This window comes from Candoia aspera, chromosome 1, assembly GCF_035149785.1.
Source record: "Candoia aspera isolate rCanAsp1 chromosome 1, rCanAsp1.hap2, whole genome shotgun sequence".
Taxonomy (NCBI): Eukaryota; Metazoa; Chordata; class Lepidosauria; order Squamata; family Boidae; genus Candoia; species Candoia aspera.
In genome coordinates, this window is record NC_086153.1 from 77,722,106 (window position 1) to 77,745,788 (window position 23,683).

At 38.1% G+C, this 23,683-nt stretch overlaps 1 protein-coding gene across 1 annotated transcript in view; it reads left to right on the top strand.

Annotated features, from left to right (window-relative positions):
* The first annotated feature begins 1,303 nt into the window (after positions 1-1,303).
* Positions 1,304-23,683, top strand: part of LOC134500379 (uncharacterized) — a 30,674-nt gene continuing 8,294 nt past the window's right edge. Inside the window, exons 1-5 of the mRNA XM_063307684.1 lie at positions 1,304-1,890; positions 3,732-3,823; positions 4,826-4,870; positions 13,396-13,500; positions 22,142-22,225. Of these exons, the coding sequence (XP_063163754.1) occupies positions 1,845-1,890; positions 3,732-3,823; positions 4,826-4,870; positions 13,396-13,500; positions 22,142-22,225 (372 nt within the window). The 5' untranslated portion in view covers positions 1,304-1,844. The remainder of the gene's footprint in view (positions 1,891-3,731; positions 3,824-4,825; positions 4,871-13,395; positions 13,501-22,141; positions 22,226-23,683) is intronic.

Sequence of the window (23,683 nt, forward strand, 5' to 3'; positions counted from 1 at the left end):
TTTCAGGCATCAGGGGAAAATGGATCTCCAGCCCAGAGAAATCCCAGTTTTAGGAACTCCTCCTCCTCCTCCTCCTCCTCCTCATCATCATCGTTATTTCATAGTCACACTTTCTTTTTTGAATTGTTGCTGTGAGATCACAGTTCTATCTAGTACAGCACATGTGGACTCACAGGTGGTAGATCTGTTTACTGTCAGTTCTCTGAATGTTAGCACTCACGTTACTATTTGTATTATCACTTATACACTTCAGTGAGCCAGTTCTCTGGTCCTAATCCATGCTTGTAAACTAGCTGACTATTGGGAGGTGGGGACTGAGGTGGCAAGGGGACTTAAACAGAAGAGGCTGCAGTAGACCACTGGTGGTCCACAGAGCACAGTCTGAGAATCATTGAACTACATGTGGTCAGTTAGATTGATTTTATTTGGTAATAAACACTTTCTTCTACTAATGCAATTCTGATATGATTGCAGTTATTTTATGGCAGGATCTTTTGGAAAAAACAGATATAATAGGATAGGTGCTCAAAATTAGTTTTGAAAAACTATATTTACTATTTCTGCAGAAATCACAATGAATATATGTTCCTGTCTCAAGACAGAACTCTGTGCATCTGGTGAAATGGGCTGTGGTCCATGGACACTTCTACAATAATAAATTTAAGTCATAGAAGTGCCACAAGATTCTTTTTTTGCTACAGTAGGTTTAAGATAGCTATCACTTTGTTTCCAGTACTTTCATGTAGAAGTCCCTCTATTTAATAAACAAAAAGCAGATCTGATAAATTGTCAACGATGAGATACATCCAGCTAATGTGATGGCCCTTACTGTGCAGCTAAACAGGCACAAGGGGAAATAAGGACACCCTTCCTTCCTTTTTATCTGATGTATGTGTGATAAGCAGTAAATAATACTACAGTCATTTTAGCAGCCTGGTTTTGTTTTTTTCCTGTGCAAAATCCTGCCTAGCCATCAGGTTATGTTGAAAAGAACATCCCCAGAAGCTTCATGTCTGCATGACATGCATTGCCTCACTTAGAAAGCGATTGGTGCTTGATAAAGTAAATCCTGTTGTATTTCATATGGATGCTTGTTAACTAATCACACATTTTAAAAGAAATGCTTTTTCTCTAATTCCTTTGTTTAAGGTTACTGGATTGCAGAATGAACTAACTAAACTTGGAATCATAAGGAACCAGCAAGATTATGAAAACTTTTGGAAACTTGCTTGGAAGGGTATTCCTGGTTCAAAGCTCAAGGAGAAGCTTCCCGACATAAAAGCAAGAAGCTGAGTATCTTCATAATTTTTGCAGAGTAGAATAACGTTCATCTTACAGGAAAAGCAGATACCTATTTTATTTATTCATTTATCGACAAATATTCTAAATAAAGAAATTACTATCTAGAGGATCTCGCGAGCATTTACAATCCTAAAAATGCAAGATTAAAACCAAGTTAAATAAATAATAAATTGATTTGAAACTCACATGACAGAGTAGCACCTAGGAGATGAGAAGTGTGATTAGGCTGTAGGTCAGCGTTTCTCAACCTTGGCAACTTTAAGATGTGTGGCCTTCAGCTCCCAGAATTCCCCAGCATTTGCTGGCTGGGGAATTCTGCGAGTTGAAGTTCCCACATCTTAAAGTTGCCAAGGTTGAGAAACGCTGCCGTAGATACTAGCAATTGCATCTGTCCATGTCATGCCAGATGGAACATTACACAAGCTCCATACATAGAGTATATGCTTTTACGTATGCTTACATAAGTGCATGCTTTCTAGTGCTTTTCCAGAAGCAATTTCTCTCTCTCTCACTCAGAAAAACAGTAGACCTACTTTTCTTTTATGAAAAAAGACTGGCACTCCAGACAGTTTAAAGTGAGAAAGAGAGGTAGGTAATTCCAGCTGCACGCTGTTGGTTTTTCCACCTGTGAGTCCATTACAGGCTTTCCGCCAATATATTTCTTGCCAATATATTTTCACACAGCCTTTTTATTATTTCTATTTGTTTGATAGGTGAAGAAAGCACCATTTTCCCCACTCTAAAGTCATTTTGCTTACTCCTTTGAATGCTTCCAGAAGACCACTTGTCACCTGACATTTCCTTGAGCCCTACTTTTTGTTGTTGTTTATTCATTCAGTCGCTTCCGACTCTTCGTGACTTCATGGACCAGCCCACGCCAGAGCTTCCTGTTGGTTGTCAACACCCCCATCTCCCCCAGGGACGAGTCCGTCACCTCTAGAATATCATCCATCCACCTTGCCCTTGGTCAGCCCCTCTTCCTTTTGCCCTCCACTCTCCCTAGCATCAGCATCTTCTCCAGGGTGTCCTGGCTTCTCATTATGTGGCCAAATATATAGGATTTGGGGTGAAATTAACAAGACTTCTATTTCCTGTTTTAGCCAAGTTATAGGAGGTTACAGCTGCAACAGAACAGCTTGGGTGAAGTGTGAAGGAGATGGCCCAGTGTCCCTCACAATTCTTCCAGCATGCTGGTGACCTACTACTCCGCCTCTTTCTAAACACAGCTTTAGCAATTTTCTGGAAGTCTGCGAAACTTCTGTCCAAAATAGTCTAACTAGCCACAAATCAGGGTGGAAGGGGCTTGGGATGAAGTGGGAGGCAGATCAAGAGCTATTACTCAGGCAACTTGAAAGGTGCCTGATTCTCTATCACAGGCAACCACAACCATAAAATTTCCAGCCTCATCACTGAGGCAGAATAGAGCTTGGCCATGGGGGCAACACCAGCTATATGGCATTTTTTTTTCCAAGTCAAGGACAGGAAGAATACACTTGGAATAGTCAGCTCCACTGGGAAGACCAGATCAAGAAATCAACTCCACAGGAAGGCTAAAGCTACGTTTATTGAGATTGGCTATAATAACAGAATCTTGCAAGTCTGATTGTATTTGTTCCTTCTCCTTCTCCTCATAGTTCAGTGAATTATGGAAGTGTCTATCCGAACCACTTCCAAACATTATTTGGATATTCTGGACTTTAAAAATCTTTTACCCCTTGGTCGCTTTGGCAACAAAGCTTGCTTATTCATCAAGGTCATCTTACTTATTCTCTACATGAACACAGCCATGACAAAAAGCCCTGAAATAAGTGCTCTTCTTTCACCTTTGTCAGAATTTTGTCAAAATTTCCCCCCTCTAGTTGCATCTACTTTGTAGTGATTCCTTCCTTCCTTCCTTCCTTCCTTCCTTCCTTCCTTCCTTCCTTCCTTCCTTCCTTCCTTCCTTCCTTCCTTCCTTCCTTCCTTCCTTCCTTCCTTCCTTCCTTCCTATTTTTATGATCACCCATCTCACAAATGCGACTCTGGGCAGCTAACAACACATTAAAAAAAACAATACTAACAAAGAGTAAAAATCTACACTGGTCACTGAGGGAAAACCCAAATACAACAATCAACAAAACCCTTTTCACAGGCCATCTAGCTTCCTGACCTCCAGGCCCTAGAGCACATCTAGGTCTTCAACACTTTACAAAAGGCCAGCAGGGTTGGCACCAATCTAATCTCTGGGTATGGTTTTCCAGAAAGCAGGTGCTGTGACAGAAAAGGCATGCTTCCTAGGTCCCATTAGTGAAACACACAATTAGTGAAATTTGTAGTAAAACTGTTGTGTTACAGGAAATTTTCAGCTGACCATTTTGTTTCAGCTGACAAATTTAGTTATGCTATTTACATTAGAGCTTCAATATTTACTTTGTGTTTTTAATCTACAGTGTTTGCTGCTAAGCCTTTACCTTTCTCTACCCCAACTGGAATCAATCCACCACAGCAAGTTAAAAGCTTTAAGAGTAGCAGACTGAAAAAAGTAAGTACATTTTAAAAAGCTATTTATGACCTTTTTATTTTTAAATGCTTGGCCTTAATTTAGGAAATGTGTGTTTTCTGACAGCAAAACAGTTGTGACATTGTGTTTCCACTCCTTAATTCAGTTTCATACAATGAGTAGCTTTCTTTAACCTGGTACCTTCTAATACAGTGTTTCTCAACCTTGGCAACTTTAAGATATGTGGACTTCAACTCCACATATGTAATAGAGGCTGGGTAATTCTGGGAGTTGAAGTCCACATATCAAAATTCCCAAGGTTGAGAAACACTGTTCTAATATATTGAGTCTATTAAGCCCCTACTTAGAGAAGCTGCAAAAAAGGGTGAATGGAAGATTGCTATCAGAAAATGTTTCTTGTGAAAATGCCCCAATGGGTCATTCGCTCTCTTGACTTAGAACTCCATATTTATCTGAAATGCCACCTAATTTGCAGTAGGAGATAATATCATCTAAAACCACTTTTGTACTGGGATTTTTCACAGTATATAGTTGTTGAAATAATTTATGCTGAATGATATATTATTGACTTTCTGAATAAGATTTTGGTGAGAGGGAATATCTAGGCCTAAGTATACGCTGTTATTTAATTTTCTTAGCATGAGCAGGCCTGCCTCAGTATGAAGTTTTATTTAATATTACAAACAGCCCAGAATTCGACACACTATTCCAAATGTGATCTAATCAGCAGAGAATAGAAAGGATCAATGACTTTTCTTGATCTTGATATTATACACTTGTAGATTGCATTTGTTTTTTGAACATGCATGATATTGTCAGCTCGTGTTCAGCTTGTGATCCATCAGGAAACCCTGATCCTTTTTGCACATACTGGCACCCAATATACAGTAACTACCTCCATCCTATACTTATATAGGTTATATTTTCATTATTACATGGAATATATTTATGTCTTGCCCACCCTAATAGCAATTAATTCATGTTATTCATGGAGGGATTATGCAAATTTGTTTCTCATTTTAGGGAGCCGGTCATGGTAGCACAAAACTTGAGGACCGCTGTACTAAGGTATTGCATTTTTTGAAAATTAATTCAGATTGATTCATAAATGTATTGTGAGTTTTGTCTTCAGTTTGTTTGTTTTAACCTAATAACATCTGGTTTGTTTGGGTAAGTGATTTGTTTTGTCCATTCTAGACTACATTAAGTTATTTGTTTTGGAAAAGTGATTAGTTTTGTTCATTTTAGACCACAATATGTAAAGTAAAACAAATCCATATCTTACCTAAGTAATATCCCATCAGTTTCTCCTGAATTATTTTCTGACACCACAGCAAATTCAGTCATTGGCTGATATTTATAGCTAGAGAATATGAGACTCTTTGGGTCAGCTGGCGAGGACCAGGAGACATGCCTTTTCTGCTGTGGCACCTGCCCTCTGAACAGCCTCCCTCCTGAGATTAGGATGGCCCCGACCATGGCTTTTCAGAAGGCCTTGAAAACCTGGCTTTGTGCCCAGGCCTGGGGCCCTGAGTGTACAAAGGGCCTCGTCTCATGGTTGTGCTGACACCGATGGATTTTAATATCTCTTGGCTGTATTTATATTTAATTTTTTGTATTGTTTTAATTGTTTGACTGTTTTTTATGATTGTTAGCTTCCCAGAGTCCCTGGTCTGAGATGGGCAGCTATATAAATTGAATGAATGAATGAATGAATGAATGAATGAATGAATGAATGAATAGTAGTTGGGAGTTGGCCAGCATATACATTTTAATAACAATAACAACAACAATAATACAGGTATAAAATATTCTATAGATGGTATTTAACTCCATCTACAATGTCCAAGGTAGGTAAAGCATATAACAACAAACACTGGAAATGCCTTAACAAAGAAGGATCATTTTACCACATGCGGTGGTCATACAAAAAACACTCAAAAGTATTGGAAAGAAGTAAATAAATAAATAAATAAATAAATAAATAAAACCGTGAACCGAAACCACAGATGTTTCTACTAGGCCTAGTTCCAGAAAAAAATAAATGAAAAATATTACAATTTACTAAGATACATGTTGATCACAGCAAGAATAAACCTAGCACAATATTGGAAAAGAGGTATCTTGCCTATGATAGCAGGCGGGGAGACTAAAACTGCAGAATATGCTGCAATGGCAGACTTGACAGTATATATATATCCATAATGCAAATTTAAGTAAGTTCAGGCAAAAATGGCTCCCATTCGTATACTGTATCACAGAGCAAGGCAGATTTAGACACCTGGAATACCATTTTTAGAACTTAAATAGAAACAAACAACAATTACAATATTTGATACAAAGTTCAAATATCTAAACTATGACCTGTGGTTTGGGATACAACTGGAAGGGAAAGGGAGCATATAACCCACTTCTTTCTTTTTCAGCTATGGTTTTCTTTTTTAAAAATTTAAACATGGTAGATTTTTTCTTATCATCTTGCCTTTTTTCTTCTTTTTTCTACTTCTTTCACATTCCAGTATTTGCTTTTTAAAACTTTTATTTGTATTTCAATAGTTTAATAATAAATACATTTTAAAAAGAAGAGAGGATCAAACCATGTGTTTCACTCCAGGTTCAGTAGTTTTGGAGGATTGCCACAGGTTTTAGGTTACAAAGGGAAGGCATTACTTTCTCCTCCTCATGGTATTCAGTTGCATGCGAGGTCAAGGTCAGATTTGCAAAAGCTACCCTTGGGCAGTGCAAAAGAAGGGCATGGAGAAAGTTTAGAAGTCTTAGTTCTTCATGTACTCATTCAGTTTGATTGACCTTGAGCCAGTTATGAAAGTGTTTCATTGCTGAATTGGAACAAAGTTCATTGATGCTATCTGGATGGCTTGGGGAGCACAAGCACAGAGCATTAAGATGTTGTCACCTCTTTTGCCCCCTTTTCCCCCCACCCGCCAGGACCTGGTGTTTATAAGCTTGCAGCCTGTGGTGAATTATGACTAATTAACAAATTATTAAACTATTATTCAATTATTGTAATTCATTGCAGACTTAATCTTTCATATCTGCCTAATCCAGGGTTCTCCAAAGTGGTCAGTATCAACCCCCAAGGGTCAATGGGACTATCCATTATTGTTGTTGTTGTTATTCATTAGTTACAGTAGTATTTATTAAATTAATAATATAATGTTTGGGGGTTGATGAACAGTGAAGAGGTTGATGAGCTGAAGAGTTTGAGGACTCCTGGTCTAATCCTTTTGAAAAGAGTATCTAATCTATCTGCATCCAGAAAGCAATATCTATGACAATTTAGGGACATCAATCCAAGGTGACTCCAACAACCCTCAATATTCAGAATGATACCAAAATGCTTTACTTTGGGCTCGAGAGCAAAATCTTTTCAGAACATGCCTTGGAAACTTTCCTGTAGATGCCTTCTGGGTGACATCTGTAATTGTTCCCCAAAGGAGGGAGGATTAGTGAAGATGTCACCAAACCGTTAGGAGGCCCTTCTAGCCTTTCATCCAGCCCCAGTCAAAGGTAGGCCACATGGACCCGTGTTTGCCTGGCCTAAAATAAATATATCTTGGCTGAATCCTTATTACTGTGAGGCAGAGGGAAGCAAGGGAAATTGTTCACATATGTGTGAGAGAAATAAAATAGAGGAATGAAAAAGCACCTTTTCATACATTTGAATAGCCACTGTCTTTTGGAACTAAAATCAAAATGCATTTTGGGTTATCGTCTGAGAGATAAAGTGTTCAAAGCAATCAACACATTTATGGAAATAATGAAGAGAAATAAGGCAAAAGTTTTTATGATCTGATTCTATCTTTATATGTTCATCTACCAAGATTAACGTTTTTAGTTACTTTTTTCTGAACTAATTATAAATATTAACCTACTTATAGAGTTTGAACATAGTTGATTTATTTTCTTTTCTATAAGTAACTTTAGAGTAAGACAGTAGATTAAATAATAGAAAATAGATAAAAATGCAAACTAAAGCTAATTCTTCCTCATATTTCATATCATATACTAGTTATATATATCAGTAATATTTCAAAATTGCAGAAAGAAGCAAGTTAACAAAGTTAACAGAGTTCTTTACTATGAAAAGAAAATGGGTTAAGATGGGAAATGACAAAAATATGGCTGATAAACACACATATCCAACATCTTTTTTTTTTCCAGAATTAAGGCAAATGAGATTTCTCAAAACTCACTAAAAAAAGCCCTTAAAAAGTATTAAAATATTGAGATGTTTTAATGAATCTTTTATTATAATATGCTAGGGCTCTTGGCACTTTATAGCACTTTTTATAAAACCTTCAACTAATTTCTGTTAATATTGGTATTTTATTTATTTGTAGAATGTATGCTTTCCATAATAGATCATTTTTAGTTTATACACTAAAAATCACTTTGGGATTTCCTCAGAGGGAAACAGTATACAAGTATTTTAAGCATGTGCATATGGTTTAGCTCAATAAAACTATACCTCGTCCCTTGGTATAGCCATCCCCACCCTAGTGTTCTGCAGAGCTTTGAGACTAGAAATCCAGAATAATCCAGTTGATCTGTTGGCCCCCAACACATTTTGAGGGCACTAAACTAGAAAAGGCTGATACAAAGTTGAATCCAGAGGACAACCTATTGGTCCCAGTTTATGTGAACATTTTCACTGTATGTTGTGGAGTTATCTCTCATGGTAATAGATAGAGAAGATCTGGATTTGTGAATTATTTTACCAGAATAGATTAGAATTTGAAGTATAACAATATATTTCCAACAGCACTCAATATTTATAATTAAAACCTCACAAAAACAGTAACTATCATTGCTGCTGTGTTTCTGAATCTGTTAACAGTAACCTGGGGTATGTTATACAGATATCCAGTTTGGTAGTGATTGTGTGGAAGGATTCAACTTACTTCAAAATAAGTAAGAAAGATAGACTTGCAGTAACTATGTAGACAAGTCAATTATGAATGCAAACACTCAGTTTTCAGTTTTCAAATGTGACTCCCAAAAGAGAATATTTTGTTCCACCTGTGCTAAGAAGCATTTCTGAGGGATGCAAGAAAATTAGTGAATTAGACTAACACCTTTGAAAACTAAATATAAATGTAAATTTGTGTTTGATTATCCCCTATGTGAGTCCCAGTCCCAGTCTATGAGTTTAATGAGCACAGAGGATTCTTTATTTATTTATTTATTTATTTATTTATTAATTAATTAATTAAATTTATTTGCTGCCCATCTCGTGTACAACAACTCTGGGCGGCTTACAAATGATAAATAGCTCTAATTCACATATCTGCGTAGAATCCTATCAACTTTTTTGAATTGATTTTATGGTAGTTGTATGACAAATTGATAGATGTAATTAAGAAAACAAAAACTGTATGGATAGATGTTATGTTTCACCTTGTGCTTATTGATTACTTCACTGCAAGGTAATTCTTAACTGGACTGATAGGTAGATTGTAGCTACCTTGTAAGATGAAGTATGCTTTGATCTGACTAGTCTATACTAGATATAGACGTGTATATACATACATGCTTATATACATATATGCATACTGTACATATAGTTCAAGAGTACCAATGACAAAGAGCTTAAATTGAATGTTATCTAAACAGCTGCCTTAGGGAAATACTGCTTTGTGTGCCATCTGACCTTAGTTGTGAAGGTATCACTAATGATGTGCTAGTTCTCAAGAATGTATCAGCATGCTGCAGCTAACACCCAATAGTATCGCTCACTCCGGTGCTGGCACACTTTGACTGCTTAGTGCAAAAATCTGTCACTAAAAAGATCCTGAAGGGATGGGGAGGCAAACCCAGGAGCATTGTTTATCTTAATATAGAAACCTAATCCAGATGTGCTCAAAGAACAAGTGCTTTTGTAAAAGACCCTATAATATTTTGAGGTATATTGTGTGATTTGTTTTATTCTGGCAATTGCTATTGCCTTACTCACTGGCATTTCTTTTGCGATTTTAAAGCAACAAAGTTGGATTAGTGTCAGAATGTGATTTGTATATTCCTGAATCCACTTTGTAACTGCTAAATCCAGATAAGATCGAGATTGGGGTTTGGCCTGTACAGAAAGGAGCTGCACTCCTTCTGAAAGAGCAGGGTTGCTTGCAGTCTGGGTCTGATATGCCTCTTGATCCTGACCTCTGGGGATCTTTAGGGGGTGCCAAGGGCCAGAAAGGCAATTGTGCAATTGCATTTCATGCCCCAGAGCCATGCACTTATTCTTGGATTAATCAGAACTGGTAATATTTACTCATGATTTGGCTACATCACGATGGTAGAGGACTGCAATGTGTGCTATTGAAGAAAAGTAGGAATATGCAGAAGCTTCACTGGATAGAAATGGCAGTAGTAAGGCTGCTCACTCATGCATAGTATCGTAATCAAATCACCCCTGTAATGAAACTGTGTTAGTGGTCAATTGTCTTCTGGACTCCAGTGTTTTAATCTTTTAAAATGGTAAATGGCTTGGGGCATGGCCATCCTGGGAACTGCCTTTCCCATCATGAACCTGTTTAGATACCCCTTCTTATTTAACCTTTAGAATAATGTAAATCATGATTTTTAAAAAATATTTTAACAGGGATGTTAATTATTTATTAATTAGCTTTCACATGTTTTGCTATTCTTTTGGCTAACAAACCAATACAATGGAAAGATGCAATGTAAGCATAGTAAAGATGTCTTTCCATTCTCTGAATGGAAAGGAACTGATGCGATCCTACATGGATTTCTTTAGCGTCCTCTCTTTCTTCCCCTCTTCTCCAGGCTCCCATTCTGAACTAGCTTGCTTTGCTTTTACCCATCTTGCCTTTCATCTCTTAACTCTGTTATCTCCCTCCATGCTCTTTTTCAACTTTAATTCTTCCTTCTTGTCCCTGAAAAATTCTGGCTAGAGTTTTTTACCCTCTAACTTGTTTCCCTCTTGCTTCAGATTTCCTTGAACTCCGAACTTGGCTTCAGCTTCTTATTTTTTTCATGAACTCCAGCAAACGTGACTGTAATTCAGTCCAGTCTGTGTTTGGGAAGATTCAGAGTATTTTCCTAAGCTTAGTAGGGAAGCAAGTTTCTTTTATTTTTTGTGTGCTTCCTGATACTACCTCAAGCCCTTCCCTGATACTCTTCTGTTCCTGCTGAAAATATTATTGCTCCACTTCTCCCATTCTTTGAAAGGGCTCTTTGGGGCCCGTAGCTTGCAGTCTGCTTTTCTTCTTGCCTTTTGTTTCTGGAAACTCAGTTTTGCTCACCATCTTCATTACACTTATTCCCAATCTGTTTTTCCACTATTGAAGCTTCCCAAAGCCTAAGTCTCTGTCCCTCATTGTCTTACCAACTTTTTCACCTGGATGGCTTGTCATAATCTTTTGTTTCTTGTTGAAAATACCATTAAATACACAGCTCTGGAAACCTTTTGTCTCAAGTTGTCTTCCTTCTCTTGTTAGATGTTGATATTTCTTCAAAACTGCTAGAATAATGTTCATTTTCTATTACTGAAATTCTTATTCAGAACATGGTCATCTCATTCCTTGATTACAATATTCTTAATTTTTCTGTTGATAATATACTGTATTCTGCAATTAATATACTTGAGGTTAGGCTTGGGCTGTTACTAGATGTGGGCCTTTTGGGATTAGAATCAATAAATCTATGCATTTTGTTCTATTTGTAAACCATGTGTGAGTCTGAGAGGAAAGAACAGAAGTTTATTGTTGATAAAGTAAGTGTAAAATAGACGTGTAAAATACATGTGCCACAGGTTCGGGAAGAGTGATATGCTGTACTCTTTGTTCAGCTGGGTTGTGCTTAAATTAAACAACCTGTTGTAACACAGATGTTTGTAGTGGTTCCTGCTTGGGTAGAGTCAGGGTGCAGCAAGCAGCTTTGTGACTTAACCTTAGAATTGTGAACGAACATGTTTGGAAAACAATTTCCAATTAATTGAAACTTTGCAAATGTTGCTGGTTTTTTAACAAATGAAGTAGCTTCCTTCTAGGATTTCCAAATTACACATTTTAAATTATGGGAATGTATAAATGGGCCTGGATCAAATTAGCTACCTGGCTGTAACTTTTCTGCAAGTCTGATACGGATATATTGTTTTAATATTAGTTTTCGTGACATTCTCCTGAAATGGAAGCAAATTTATGTTGATAGGTGTCACTGTTTTGAAATAATGAGTCCTCCTGCAGCCTTGTTTGGTTTATTCTTTCTAATATATGATTAAGTTGGTTTGCCATGGATTCTCCAGAATGCTGAAAGATTCATTCATTTGGTCATCAATGTATTTACATCCATATGGGATGGCACCATGAGGTAGTGGCATTGACTCACAGGTTATATTCATGAAGTCTGAGAGAAGAATTGAAATGCATTTCATCTCTTTGCATATATGTATGACATGTTTATGAATATTTTTTTATTTCCTTTGTTGCTACCTCTTTGTAACTTCTCCTGCAGTTCTTGAAACACTGATGATGTTTCATTCTCAATCCTTGCAAATTTGGCTGTCATGCGCTTCTAAACCACATTTCCAGAATCCTGCAAACAGAAGAATGGAATTCTGTAGGGATTTTGTTTTTTTGTTTGTTTGTTTTTGAAACTCCCATTTAGCATATTCCCCAGTAACCTGAGCAGCAATATAGCAATAAACTAAAAGTGGGGAATCTGGTACTTCCCAGAAATTGTGGTACAAATGTCAATTACTCCCACTTGTGTTTTCTCTGGGGGTTGTGAATAACTGAGTGGAGCCTTATCTATATCCCAGAGACCCAAACTCTTAGTTGGAAGATCTCAGTTTAGGAAAGGTTGTTTTCAGTAAATCTAAGTATAAAGTATATCTAAGTATATCTTTTATATCTAAGTATATCTTTTATTAATGTTAACAATTTTCCTCCATAAAAAAAGGCTAGTATTTTAATCCTACTTTTGCTTCCATTTGTTTTGTGTTTTTATAAATTGTTTTGTGTTGGGCTGTAATGAGATAATTATTAATAATTTAAAAATTGAGGAGTGTATGCAATAGTCTTAATTTGCTGGTGAATGGATATATCCAGTGGAACAGATTATGAACATTTGATCTGTGCAGATCCTGTGTATAAATCTCTTCCAAAACCCATTGATAGAAAAATAGTTAGTGCTTAGAGTATGCAGTTCCCTTGGTTAAGAGGGAAAGTGGGCTAGTCGAGGTTATGCTAACATTGTTTTTTATATTATGGAAACAAATATATAGTAACCAACTAAATTGATGGGGTGCACTGCATTATATAAACTATGTTTTATCCTAATGCTCATAACATTATTTATAATTTATTTACAAATAAAATTATTTGGAAAAATAATAAAGGGATACAAAAATCTAAAAAAAAGTTAGACTGAATAGTTTTACTGGTGAACAGATCATTCATTTTTTCTATTATTATTTTTAATTGAAGGGATTAAACAATTTTGCTTTCTCTTAATGAATTATCTCTTTGCTGCTCGATGAATTCATTTTACTCTAGTTTTCTACAAGGTATAGAGCAAAAATTAATCATGCATTGTTCTCCTAATTTTCATGGCAGACCACAGCTCTTCTGTTGCAGTCTGTGGATATTTGCAAGCCATCATCAACTCATATGAAAATGAAGGTGGAAAGCCCACAACAAATGGAGCAAATGTTTCCCAAGGTAGGAGGAAAAAAAAATCAGGCCTTCCTACCATTTGAAACAACTGGCTTAAGGCTGGTGAAAGATGATGGGACAGTTAATATTTTGCTGCTGTATAAAATATTATTTGACCTTTCAAAAAAAACATCAGTCCTAAGAGACCATTCACACTGTTGCCATGACCACAAATTTAGAGTTGTATGAAGGACTTTGAAGGCTGAAAATATGTGCAATGTTAGCTAATAATTTGGGCCATTTTCTTCCCCTCTTTCCTCTGAATTCTGTTTTAAGTCAGTAATTGAATAATAAAAGGTTTCAGTGGCCTTTTGTTGAAAACGGATACCTATACAGACTTTCAATTCCTCTTTATATTTAGGACTCTTTCATTTCTCAATTTTGACACATTTTGGCTTCTTATTGATCCCTATCATGTCACACGGCTCAACAATTGACTTTCGGTAATGAATAAAAGGAAAGAAGACTTCTGGGGCAAGATTTTGTTCACTTTGCCTCAAGATATTCCCCAAGTTAATATGTGTGTATAGTTGTTGCCTGAGGTTATTCACATGAAACTGCAATATTTGAACGGCTAGGTTAGAGCAATACTAGAATAAAAATACTAGAATGTTTTATAATACCTAAATAGTGAGATATATGTCAAAACTACACAATATGTTTTGTAGTAACTAACTTAACAGTTGACAACAGGAATTGAGGGGAAATAATTTAGGAATGTGGTTCTTTCAAATACGCAGCAAACATTCCAGACACTCTTTAAAAACATTCACACTGAAGCTCCAATAGTAGTAAGGGTGGAAAAGTTAGATCAGTTATACCTAAATGGGGTGGTTGCCAAATAGGCATGCAATGAACTACATTGTCTGTTGTGTAGTTAGCTGTGCGTAAGTATAAAACGCAGCCTACAATGCAGATTAGTATGATAGGTTGTACAATACCTGTACCCTTGCTGGAATGGGGTTCAGAGTAGTGTTGGTAATATAGGTGGCCCTGATCATTGACAATCACTTTATGTATAGTTGCATATCCATGGTTGGTAAGTGGAGACTAGATCTCAGTATACATGTGCAAAATGGCGGGTGGACTGTTGTGCATGCATAAAGTACATGAGTTATTTATAAAAATAATAAAGGCGGGATAAAAATTAAAAAAATAAATAAATTTAGGATTAGCTCATCTGCACGTTCGCTCCTCCTCATGCAGTTGCAGTTGCTCCCTTTGGGCCTTGTTGCAAGGCTTCCTCACAGCATCTGGCCTTTTTCGGAGCAACTTACTCTGCCCGTTAACGAGGAAGCAACTGCTTCTCTGCCCCTTCCATCTCTCTCACAGTGTTGGTGTGCACACTGATTCTAGGTTTGCAGTTAAGAAGCGCCTCCACCAAACCTTGAAAATGCTGCACATAGCAGAGAGCAGCAGAAGCCTCATGGCATAAATCCACCCACCCCAGCTGGGTGAGCTGCTCTGAAGATGACAGAAGTGGCCTCAAGGAAGCTGCTTGGAAACTCTTGCCCCTGCAACTGAGTATGAAAGTGTCACGAGCACTGATGGTGAGCAGGAGGGGGCCCCTATCCAGGGGGGAAAACGTATGCGTAGTAGTGAGGAGTTGAGCAGTCATTCAAAGAGACACAGAACAGACCCGCCTTGACTTTTGGGGTTTATCTGTCTGGGTTTTCTCACGCTTCTTCAGTTTGTTAGGATTTTCTGTCTAACGTAGCAGTAATAAAACACTAGAGACTTATTCCTCGTCTCAGCGTGGTTCCTGACTGTTAGGACAGAAAGAAGGAGAAGCAAATATGTTGCACAGACAACCTTTAGGGGAGGAACAGGGAGGAAGTGTTAGTGAAACAAAGAAGATGACCCATGTGTTCCGGAAACGAACCCCCAATTCCCAAAGTCTCACCATCTCATCACCAACAGTTTCACTATCGGCAGTTTTAGGCTGGAATGGAATCCCTGAAAATAATATCTGTAACTAGGTTCTTAGGTACAAGACTGTTTGCATGTTAAATAGTAACATATTATGAACATTATTTGGTATCATATTGCGACAGAGTAAAAATGGGTAAGTATGAACCTTCCGGGTAATTCTGTTTTCCAGATCTTTATTTCCTCCACATTTAAACTTCTTTCAGTTAAAATGTATGCTGTTCTTACGGTGTGTCAGTTTAATCAATCTAAACGAATAAAATTGTGTGTCCCTTCGTACACCAGTAGCCGGTGATGCTGGGATAAATGGGGGACCTTGCTGGATGGTTTGCTATGAAGATAATATGTGTGCATTTTTAATATGGGCGATGCATAGATGTATATGTCTTCTAGCTTCTTTACTATGTTTAGAATTATTTTTTAAGAGCATCTTTAGACTTTGTTGTGAAAATATAAAGTAAGCAGGACCCAAATAAGATCAGAAACAAGTGGCGGGGGGTGGGGGGGACAAAAGGGAGAGATTTTACGTAGAGATTTAAGGGTATGTACACAGTCACATTTGTTAAAAGGTGGGGGAACATTGCCAAGCCCTTTCTCAAATGAATTAGCACCTGCTTTACGGGATTCAGAAATCCGTGTGGGAGTATGATGATTTCTGTAACTGCTACCAAGTACAGAACTTGAAAACAAATATGCCGTTAGTGTTTAGAATGAATTGTTTCATGCCCCAATTCATGCAGGGTTATTATGTAAGTTATTATGTTGTATTATGTACAGTATGTATGTTATTACGTAACATGAAGCTATGCATGTGATCTAAATCCCAATTCACAGCCTTGTAATTATGTCATTGGCAAGATGCTGTAAGCTGCTCACAGCATGTAAATTCTACAGCCCACTGGACAGCTAAGCATGTGATCAACAGTGGAGAACTGGCAGCAGAAATATCCAGTGGGAAGTGGGTAATCCTCGCTGCTCAGGCTTAGTGGGAGATGCATTAAGAGTAGACTCTTTTAGTGAAGGTGAGGAAAATGTCATTCCGTTGATAAATGATCTGGGAGAAAGAGCAGGGGGTGTATTATACTTTCCCTCCATAGAGTCAGCTTATATATACTATGGCCAATATTCTCAACCTAAACCTTATGTCCTGCTAATGCAGTGTTTCTTAACCTTGGCAACTTTAAGGTGTGTGAACTTCAACTCATTGCTGGCTAGGGAATTCTGGGAATTGAAGTCCACACGTCTTAAAGTTGCCAAGGTTGAGAAACACTGCTAATGTTTTGGATCAACTCCTATAATGCCTAGTCCTAATAGTTTTTGGCCATGCTAGTTGGGGACTATGGGAGTTGAAAACCAGTATATCTGCACAGTGGAAGTTGAGGAACTTTGTGAGGCAAAACATTTGGCAGCAGGTGTCACACCTAACATAACGGGGAATGGCAGGGACTACAGTGGGTGGGACAATGATACAAATTACACCCACTTGTGGGTGATACCGGAAAGGAATTGATATTTGTTTTTTAAATGGTGTTGAACTTATTGTAGGACTTACACTGCAGTTTTCCCATGTTTCCTGCCTCAGTAGTTCAGAACCTAGCACTGTTTTTTTTTTAACTGCTTTACATTGAGATAGCATTACAAAGGTTGACTTGTGGGTAGGAGATGTAAACACATTAAGCAACCTTCATCATTTGTAATGTCTGCCCTTTAGGCTTTTTAAACAATCGGACACCACTGAATTTTATTTATAAAAAGTTAGTATCTGAAATAGTGCTTGAAATTATTTTAAATCTCTGGGTTTTTGATAATTAGTTTAGAGGAACATACTGGCAAGGTAACATTAGGCTAACTTAGATCAGTATGCCATCCACAGCAATATTAGGTGTAAATCAGGAAAAATTCTTCAGTAAGAATAAAAGGCAACCATCCTAGCTGAATGGTGGTTGCTACCTTTCCTTAAAAGCAAAGACTCTAGTTAATTGTGGCTAACATATTCCACTGGTTTCATGGGCACATGCAATGTAATTGTTTTTTACTTGCTAGGTAACTTTTATTGCCTACAGAGTGGCTTAGTGACTAATAAGTGGGTTTTCAATTACAGCTGTTGCTTCTTTCTTTTCAATTCAATTCAATTCAATTATAGCTGTTGCTTCTCTCTTCTCCCTGGAAGATTTGAATCTTTCTATCATACATGCAACCCAGATCTGGATTCAATGCACTTACTTGAGAGTGAACAAAAAAGCAAGAGGACTAGCTGAATACTAGAGCGTTTATAGTGATGAATACTCTTGACCCTAATTTTTTGCTAGGCAGGGAGTAAGGTGAGTGATGTCTGCAGGAGAGCACATTTTCATTTGCTTTCTTCCATTCATCAACCCATCTAAGCTGTAATGGAGTTAATAGTGAATGAAGCTTTTTCAGAGTGAAGTTATCAAGAAAATAAAAGCCTTTGGTGCAGTGTGACTCCACTTCAGTATCTAATGAAAGCCTTGTAAGGTGTCATCATTTTGGTGTAGAGCCCTGGCCCTGAAAAACTTTGCAGTGGGGAAAAGCAGCCTAGCCTAGAATATCTGACCAAACAAAGCGGAGTGGGCATAGATCTCTTTCTTTAGCAGCCCAGCATGGGGTGTCAGAGAAATCATTAGCGGGCTCATCCTGTGTTTTTCCCTTCTCTACACCTGCATTCCATGAACCCTCTGCTGTCACTTTATGGAGCAGAGGAGGCAGGTTTGACGCCATGAAACGCAGGGTAAGCTGACAGCTGCAGAGAGACAGACAGTAAAATGTAAAGAGGAAGGCGAGGGATCACCTTTGAAGTCTACAAAGAAGAATGACTTTGACCACTTCCTTCTTTAATTAGTCGTCTCAGGTACATTAAGATATCTGCCACGAAGTCAGCCTTTTTGCAGGAAAAAATGGCTCAATGCCGTGGGGGCGGGTTTTTCCCCCTTTTTCTCTTTCTTTGTGCGTGGAAACTTTTTCCACATTAGTAGAGACCGAGAGAAATTGAGACTAAGAGAAACTTTTCAAGCAGCATTTTCCTAGCTAAAAACTAACCCTGCATTAGTCATGCACAAAAAACAACACTGATGTAATGTTTACAAGTAAAGTTGGAGTCACCTAGAAGGCAGGAAATCTAGAGTTAAGAGTTTCTAAGGCAACAATAACTTCCCATAGTCTGCCTTTGTAGTAAATTATTAGTTTATACGGTATTAACTTTTTGCCAAATTTGAGCTTTTGAATTATTCAGAAAGATGAGGTGGGAAGTTTTGTAAGTTTTTAAATCTCTATTCCATTCCATGGGCTAGTTCCATCTTGCATTGATTTTGTGTTGAAGAGGGGAAAATCCACCTAATTCTTTTCAAAGGATTGAAAAATAAATGCATTTTTAAAAATTAAGCGCAATAGCAAACCAAAAGGCTTTTAGAGACCCTTTTAAAATTGATGTAACACTAGACACACATGCTACATTAAAACAGTGTAAATTGAAGCATAAATGTCTTTTGTGTGTGTGTGTGTGATACCAGAATGAATTGCATAGTTACTTGAACATGTAAGTGGAGAAAAATATTTTATAATGACACTGATCATCTAAATACAATGGACACAACTGAACTACAGCAAAGCACTTTTGTGTTAATTCTAGAGAAATAAAGTTAAATGTTTGCTCCACTTCCATATCAGAAGAGATGGATTCAATTCTGCCAGTTTGGAGCATATTTTAAAAATTCAACAACAAGTTAAATTAGGCAGAATTCTACATATTTCAAAAAGAGGTTTGAGATATTTAAAAAGAAGTGGCAAACCAGTTTTGAAACAGGGTGAAAAAAAATAAGATTCTTCAATGGCTTGTCTCCTATAATGCAAACAGAAATGTGACCTCCTAAAACACCACTCCTGAGCTATGAACAAAGCACTTTTCACTTGTCTAAAAGCATGTTTTGATACAAACCTAAGTAGTAGAAGATTACTGTATTTAAAACATTTACCAGGGACCTACAGACCTGGTTCACTATTTAGATCAGATTGCGCACTATTAAAACAATGGTTTAAGAGAACTGATGTTTGAATGGCATCAAGGATGTCCAGAGGGTGGGGTTCAAAAGGTTAACTTGGTGGCCACACTCATGCGATGCCCATAAAAAAGGGCAGGACTTTGATCACAGTGTTGTGGCTGCTATCTTCACACACACACACACACACACACACACACACACTGGACATCCCTGAGTGGCATGCTTTGGGCCACACTCCAAAAAGTGAATGAATCTAGAATAGAAAAACAAGGGAGGGGAAATGGCACAAGATTTTATTCAATTTAATTCAACATTTAATCATTTATCTTGCATTAAAAATTACAATTTTACCACAACTCTGTGGATCTCCCCGAGTGCTTTGGGGGAGATGTATGAGGGTGAGGGGTCTCAGGCTGTACAATGGCTGAGAATCTGTGACCAAAAAAACTTATTGCAAACTTTGGCCTGACTTCAGGATATCAAGTTCTCTTCTCTGGCAGACAGGCAAACTATAAACTCAAGGGTACTTATTTAATCTATTATTTTATGCATCTAGCTTAAAAAATGTTCCAGGTTTGTGTGAGTAAGAAAGAATAAGATTAGGATTCTATTCACAGTCTAGCTTATTATGAACTATGATGCTCCTTTATTTCAATGGGAGAGAAATATCTCCAAATCTTTCACATTTAATTTAATGGGGGAAAGTTCCTCCCCCTCTTCTTCCTCTGCAGCTTTTGCAACCTGCGTTGATGTTATGATACACTGGAATTTTAGATGGAACAGAGATAATGAGGTAGGATTAAAGTCATGCTAATAAATAAAGTTACTGGTTGACCTGATCCCAGAACATCAACAAATTGAAGATGGAAGAGGTATAGGTGGGGAGTTAAAGACTATTTTAATTGGTGTGTGTGTGTGTGTGTGTGTTGCTTAGGTGTGTCATCCTATCATCTTCCCTATCATTCTTGCAAAGATAAAAATGAGGAATTGTTCTTATCATCTCACTGAATATTATTGTTAGTGGCAGCCTTATGACACTAAAACCCTTGGAGATCCGCTTAACCTGGAGCCTCTTCTAGAGGATTTTGTTTCCTCATTTCTTCCATTTTATCTGCATTGTTCATTTCTGGTTATAGTAGCTAATTTGGATAAGCATGTACGGGTAGTCCTCAGGTTATGATGGCAATTGGGACTGGGGCTGCCATCGCTAAGCGATGCAATCATAAAGCACAAGGTCACATGATCTCATCACTTAGCGGCACCAATCTAGGCAGTCCCGGTTGCCTTCGTAACTCCAAGATGTGTGGGTCGTTAAGCAGGAAGCAGCGGGAGTCCCAGGTAAGGAGCATAGAGGTGCTGCAGGGGAGTGGGGGAAGCCCTGGGCGGCTGGGGCTTCACGCTGAGGGGCTGGGGCAGCTGCAGCTTTGTGCTGGGGCACCAGGTGGCTGGCTTGAAGCAGCACTCCTCAGCAGCAGTGGTGGCACCAGAGGCACTGGGGCAGAAGTAGAGGCCCAGGGGCAGCAGCGACCGGCTGAGCCCCTTGAAGGCCCCGGGCCTCTACTTCAGCCCCAGCGCCAAGCCCTAGCCCATGCTGCTGCTGAGGAGGACCACTGTGCAGGGCAGCCAGAAGGGCAGAGATGGGGGGGAGATAGGTGGGTGGGGGAAGTTCAAGAGGAGGCAGGCTTGCTGAGGCTTGGGGCTGGGAGGGACCAAACTGGGAATGCCTTGGATCTGGGTGGGTCCTCACCTAATGGCTGGGTAGGATTCACTTAACGGAAATGGGGACTGCTAGGATTGCCGTCGTTAAGCGATGTGGTCACATAACATCACGCTTTATGACCACATCGCTTAGCAATGGAAATTCTGGTCCCAATTACCGTTGTTAACCGAGGACTACCTGTATCCCTAAAAAGAAAGCATAATATTCAGCAATTTTGTGTTCATTGATATTCCTTAATTTGTGTGGTAATTCTGGGGGCTGCATCCCAACGTGTCTAGAAGGTGCCTGATTGGAGAACGCTGATTTAGATCAATGTGTTATATCCTACAAACTTGAGTTTTCAAGGGCCAGTTGTAGCTGGGGATGCAAGGCTACAGTCTGGACCAGGAGCCTAATTCTAGATCAGAACTCTGCTTCTGTTTTTCCTTCCAAATTAAAGTGGAATTAAATACTGTACTTATAAAAACTACCAATTAGTATAATGTGATGTTTGTTCTCCTGAGTCAATGGTCTGAATATTTTCCACTTCCATCATGGAACACAAAAAACATTCAAAGGATGAAATAGCATAGTAGGTAAGATTTGTAAAATGTTCACTATGTAAATGTTCAGCAAATAAAGCATGAAGATTTGCTGTTTATCGTAAATGCCCATTTTCATTTCTGCAAAAACAAGTAATAGACCCCAAAACCAGAAAAAGAAACTAGTGTGCAGTTATCAAACCATAAAGTATTATTAAATGCTGTAGAAGGCCAGATAATTTATCACTGGGCAGTGATTTTTATTCCTTTGGTCATTATTGTACCATGTAATGAGTTTTTATACTGTAATAAATTAATGCTATATTTATGTATTACAGAGAATAACGTGTCTTAAGATTTATTTTTAAGGTTTATTATATCTTACAGAGAGTAACCTGTCTTAAGGTTTATTGAAATTTCATAGGAATTTTTTAAAAATCTCTCCCCCTCCCCCTCTGCAGTTCCTGCTTTCTGATGTGCAGAAAAAGCATTGGGAGCCATTGAAATCTCAGCAGGTGGTATGTTCTTCAGCTGCTCTTCACCAGGTATGCATCATCCCACCCCCATCCTTCTATCCCCAAATTGCAACTGAGGGATGAAAGTGGCTATGTGTGTGTATATGTGTGTGTACGTGGGCGGTGGGTGGGTGGGATTACTTACTTATATTCTTCACCTGGAGAGAAGCTGAAGTATTACAGTATGAAGAATTTCTGAAGATTCAAGATCAAGCTGAGAGCTGAAAGGGAAGTATTGCCTTTTATTATGATAATTCTGTAATGAAGGCTTGATAGAAGGCGTCTACACAATGGGGCTAGGCTACTGTGCCATCAGCTCCTCCCTGCCACAGAGATTCACAAGTCTTCTTTACTTAAGGTGATTAGAGAACTACAAAGTCAAGGGGAGGGGTAGGTTTCACTCTCTTATCTGAAGCTCTTGGGGCTTAACTGCTTTTTCAAACTAGCTGCTCCCTCTAAGATGCCCCATCTTTGAGTTGGGCATAGTACCATTAAAACTTTGCTGAAAAGAGCCCAAAACAGTGTCCTGCAAACATCCTTAAACCTACTTTATCTTGGGTCTTTCAGGACTGATGAAAATGGGATACAACAATTAAGTCTATTGAGCTCTTACCTAAACTCAAAATATAGCTCTGCTTGTAAAGAAGGCCAAGGGTCACTGAATTTTGGAGAAAGGTGGTTTTAGGAAGGTATCCTTAATCATACAGAGGCTGGCTCCAGGTCTGTGTCAACACTGTCTTTATTTCAAAATGCCATTTCCCACTTGCATTTTACTCCAGGGCCCTCGGCTGCAGAAAGGTGCAATCAAGCTTCCCAATCAATTATGCAGACCAGAGTGAGACTGTTGGTTATCTCCCTGTTAGGACTGTAAACCTTGGCTTACATTGGCTGCCTTTTTTGGGTCTTTTGAAATCTTTTTTATGGAATTTTAAAACTTTTTTCAAATTAATGCTTTTTCACATAGAACAGGAAAAGCAAATAAATCTGCTGCCACAAAAGTAAGAACCCACCATCATATTTAATGTTATGAAAGCATGCTCACATAGTTTTGTTCCACCACAAATTGAAAATATTACGGGGTCTTGATGAATCAGTCGTAATGTATGAAGAAATACATTTTTATACCAAGTTTATTAACGGCTTCAGAGACGATAGCAAAACACGTTTATTTTTCTTTAAAGTTTTATCAGATGGTCTGGCCATTTTTTCTTCAGTAAACTGTATGGGAATAACATGACCATGTACTTAACAAGGACAGAACAGAACTTGGAGGGTGGTGGAACCATATTAAGCATTTTCCTCTGTTGCTTATCTTAATGGAATATATAACATGCCTGTCTTTATGAAGCTTCTGATCAATAATAATGTGAAATAGTCCTAATAAGAGTTACATAAGGGCATGTTTGCTGTGGGATGGAATGCAATATTAGGGGGGATTCTAAAAGATTATCTATTTTGACTAGTATCTACTTAAACCATCATTTATTA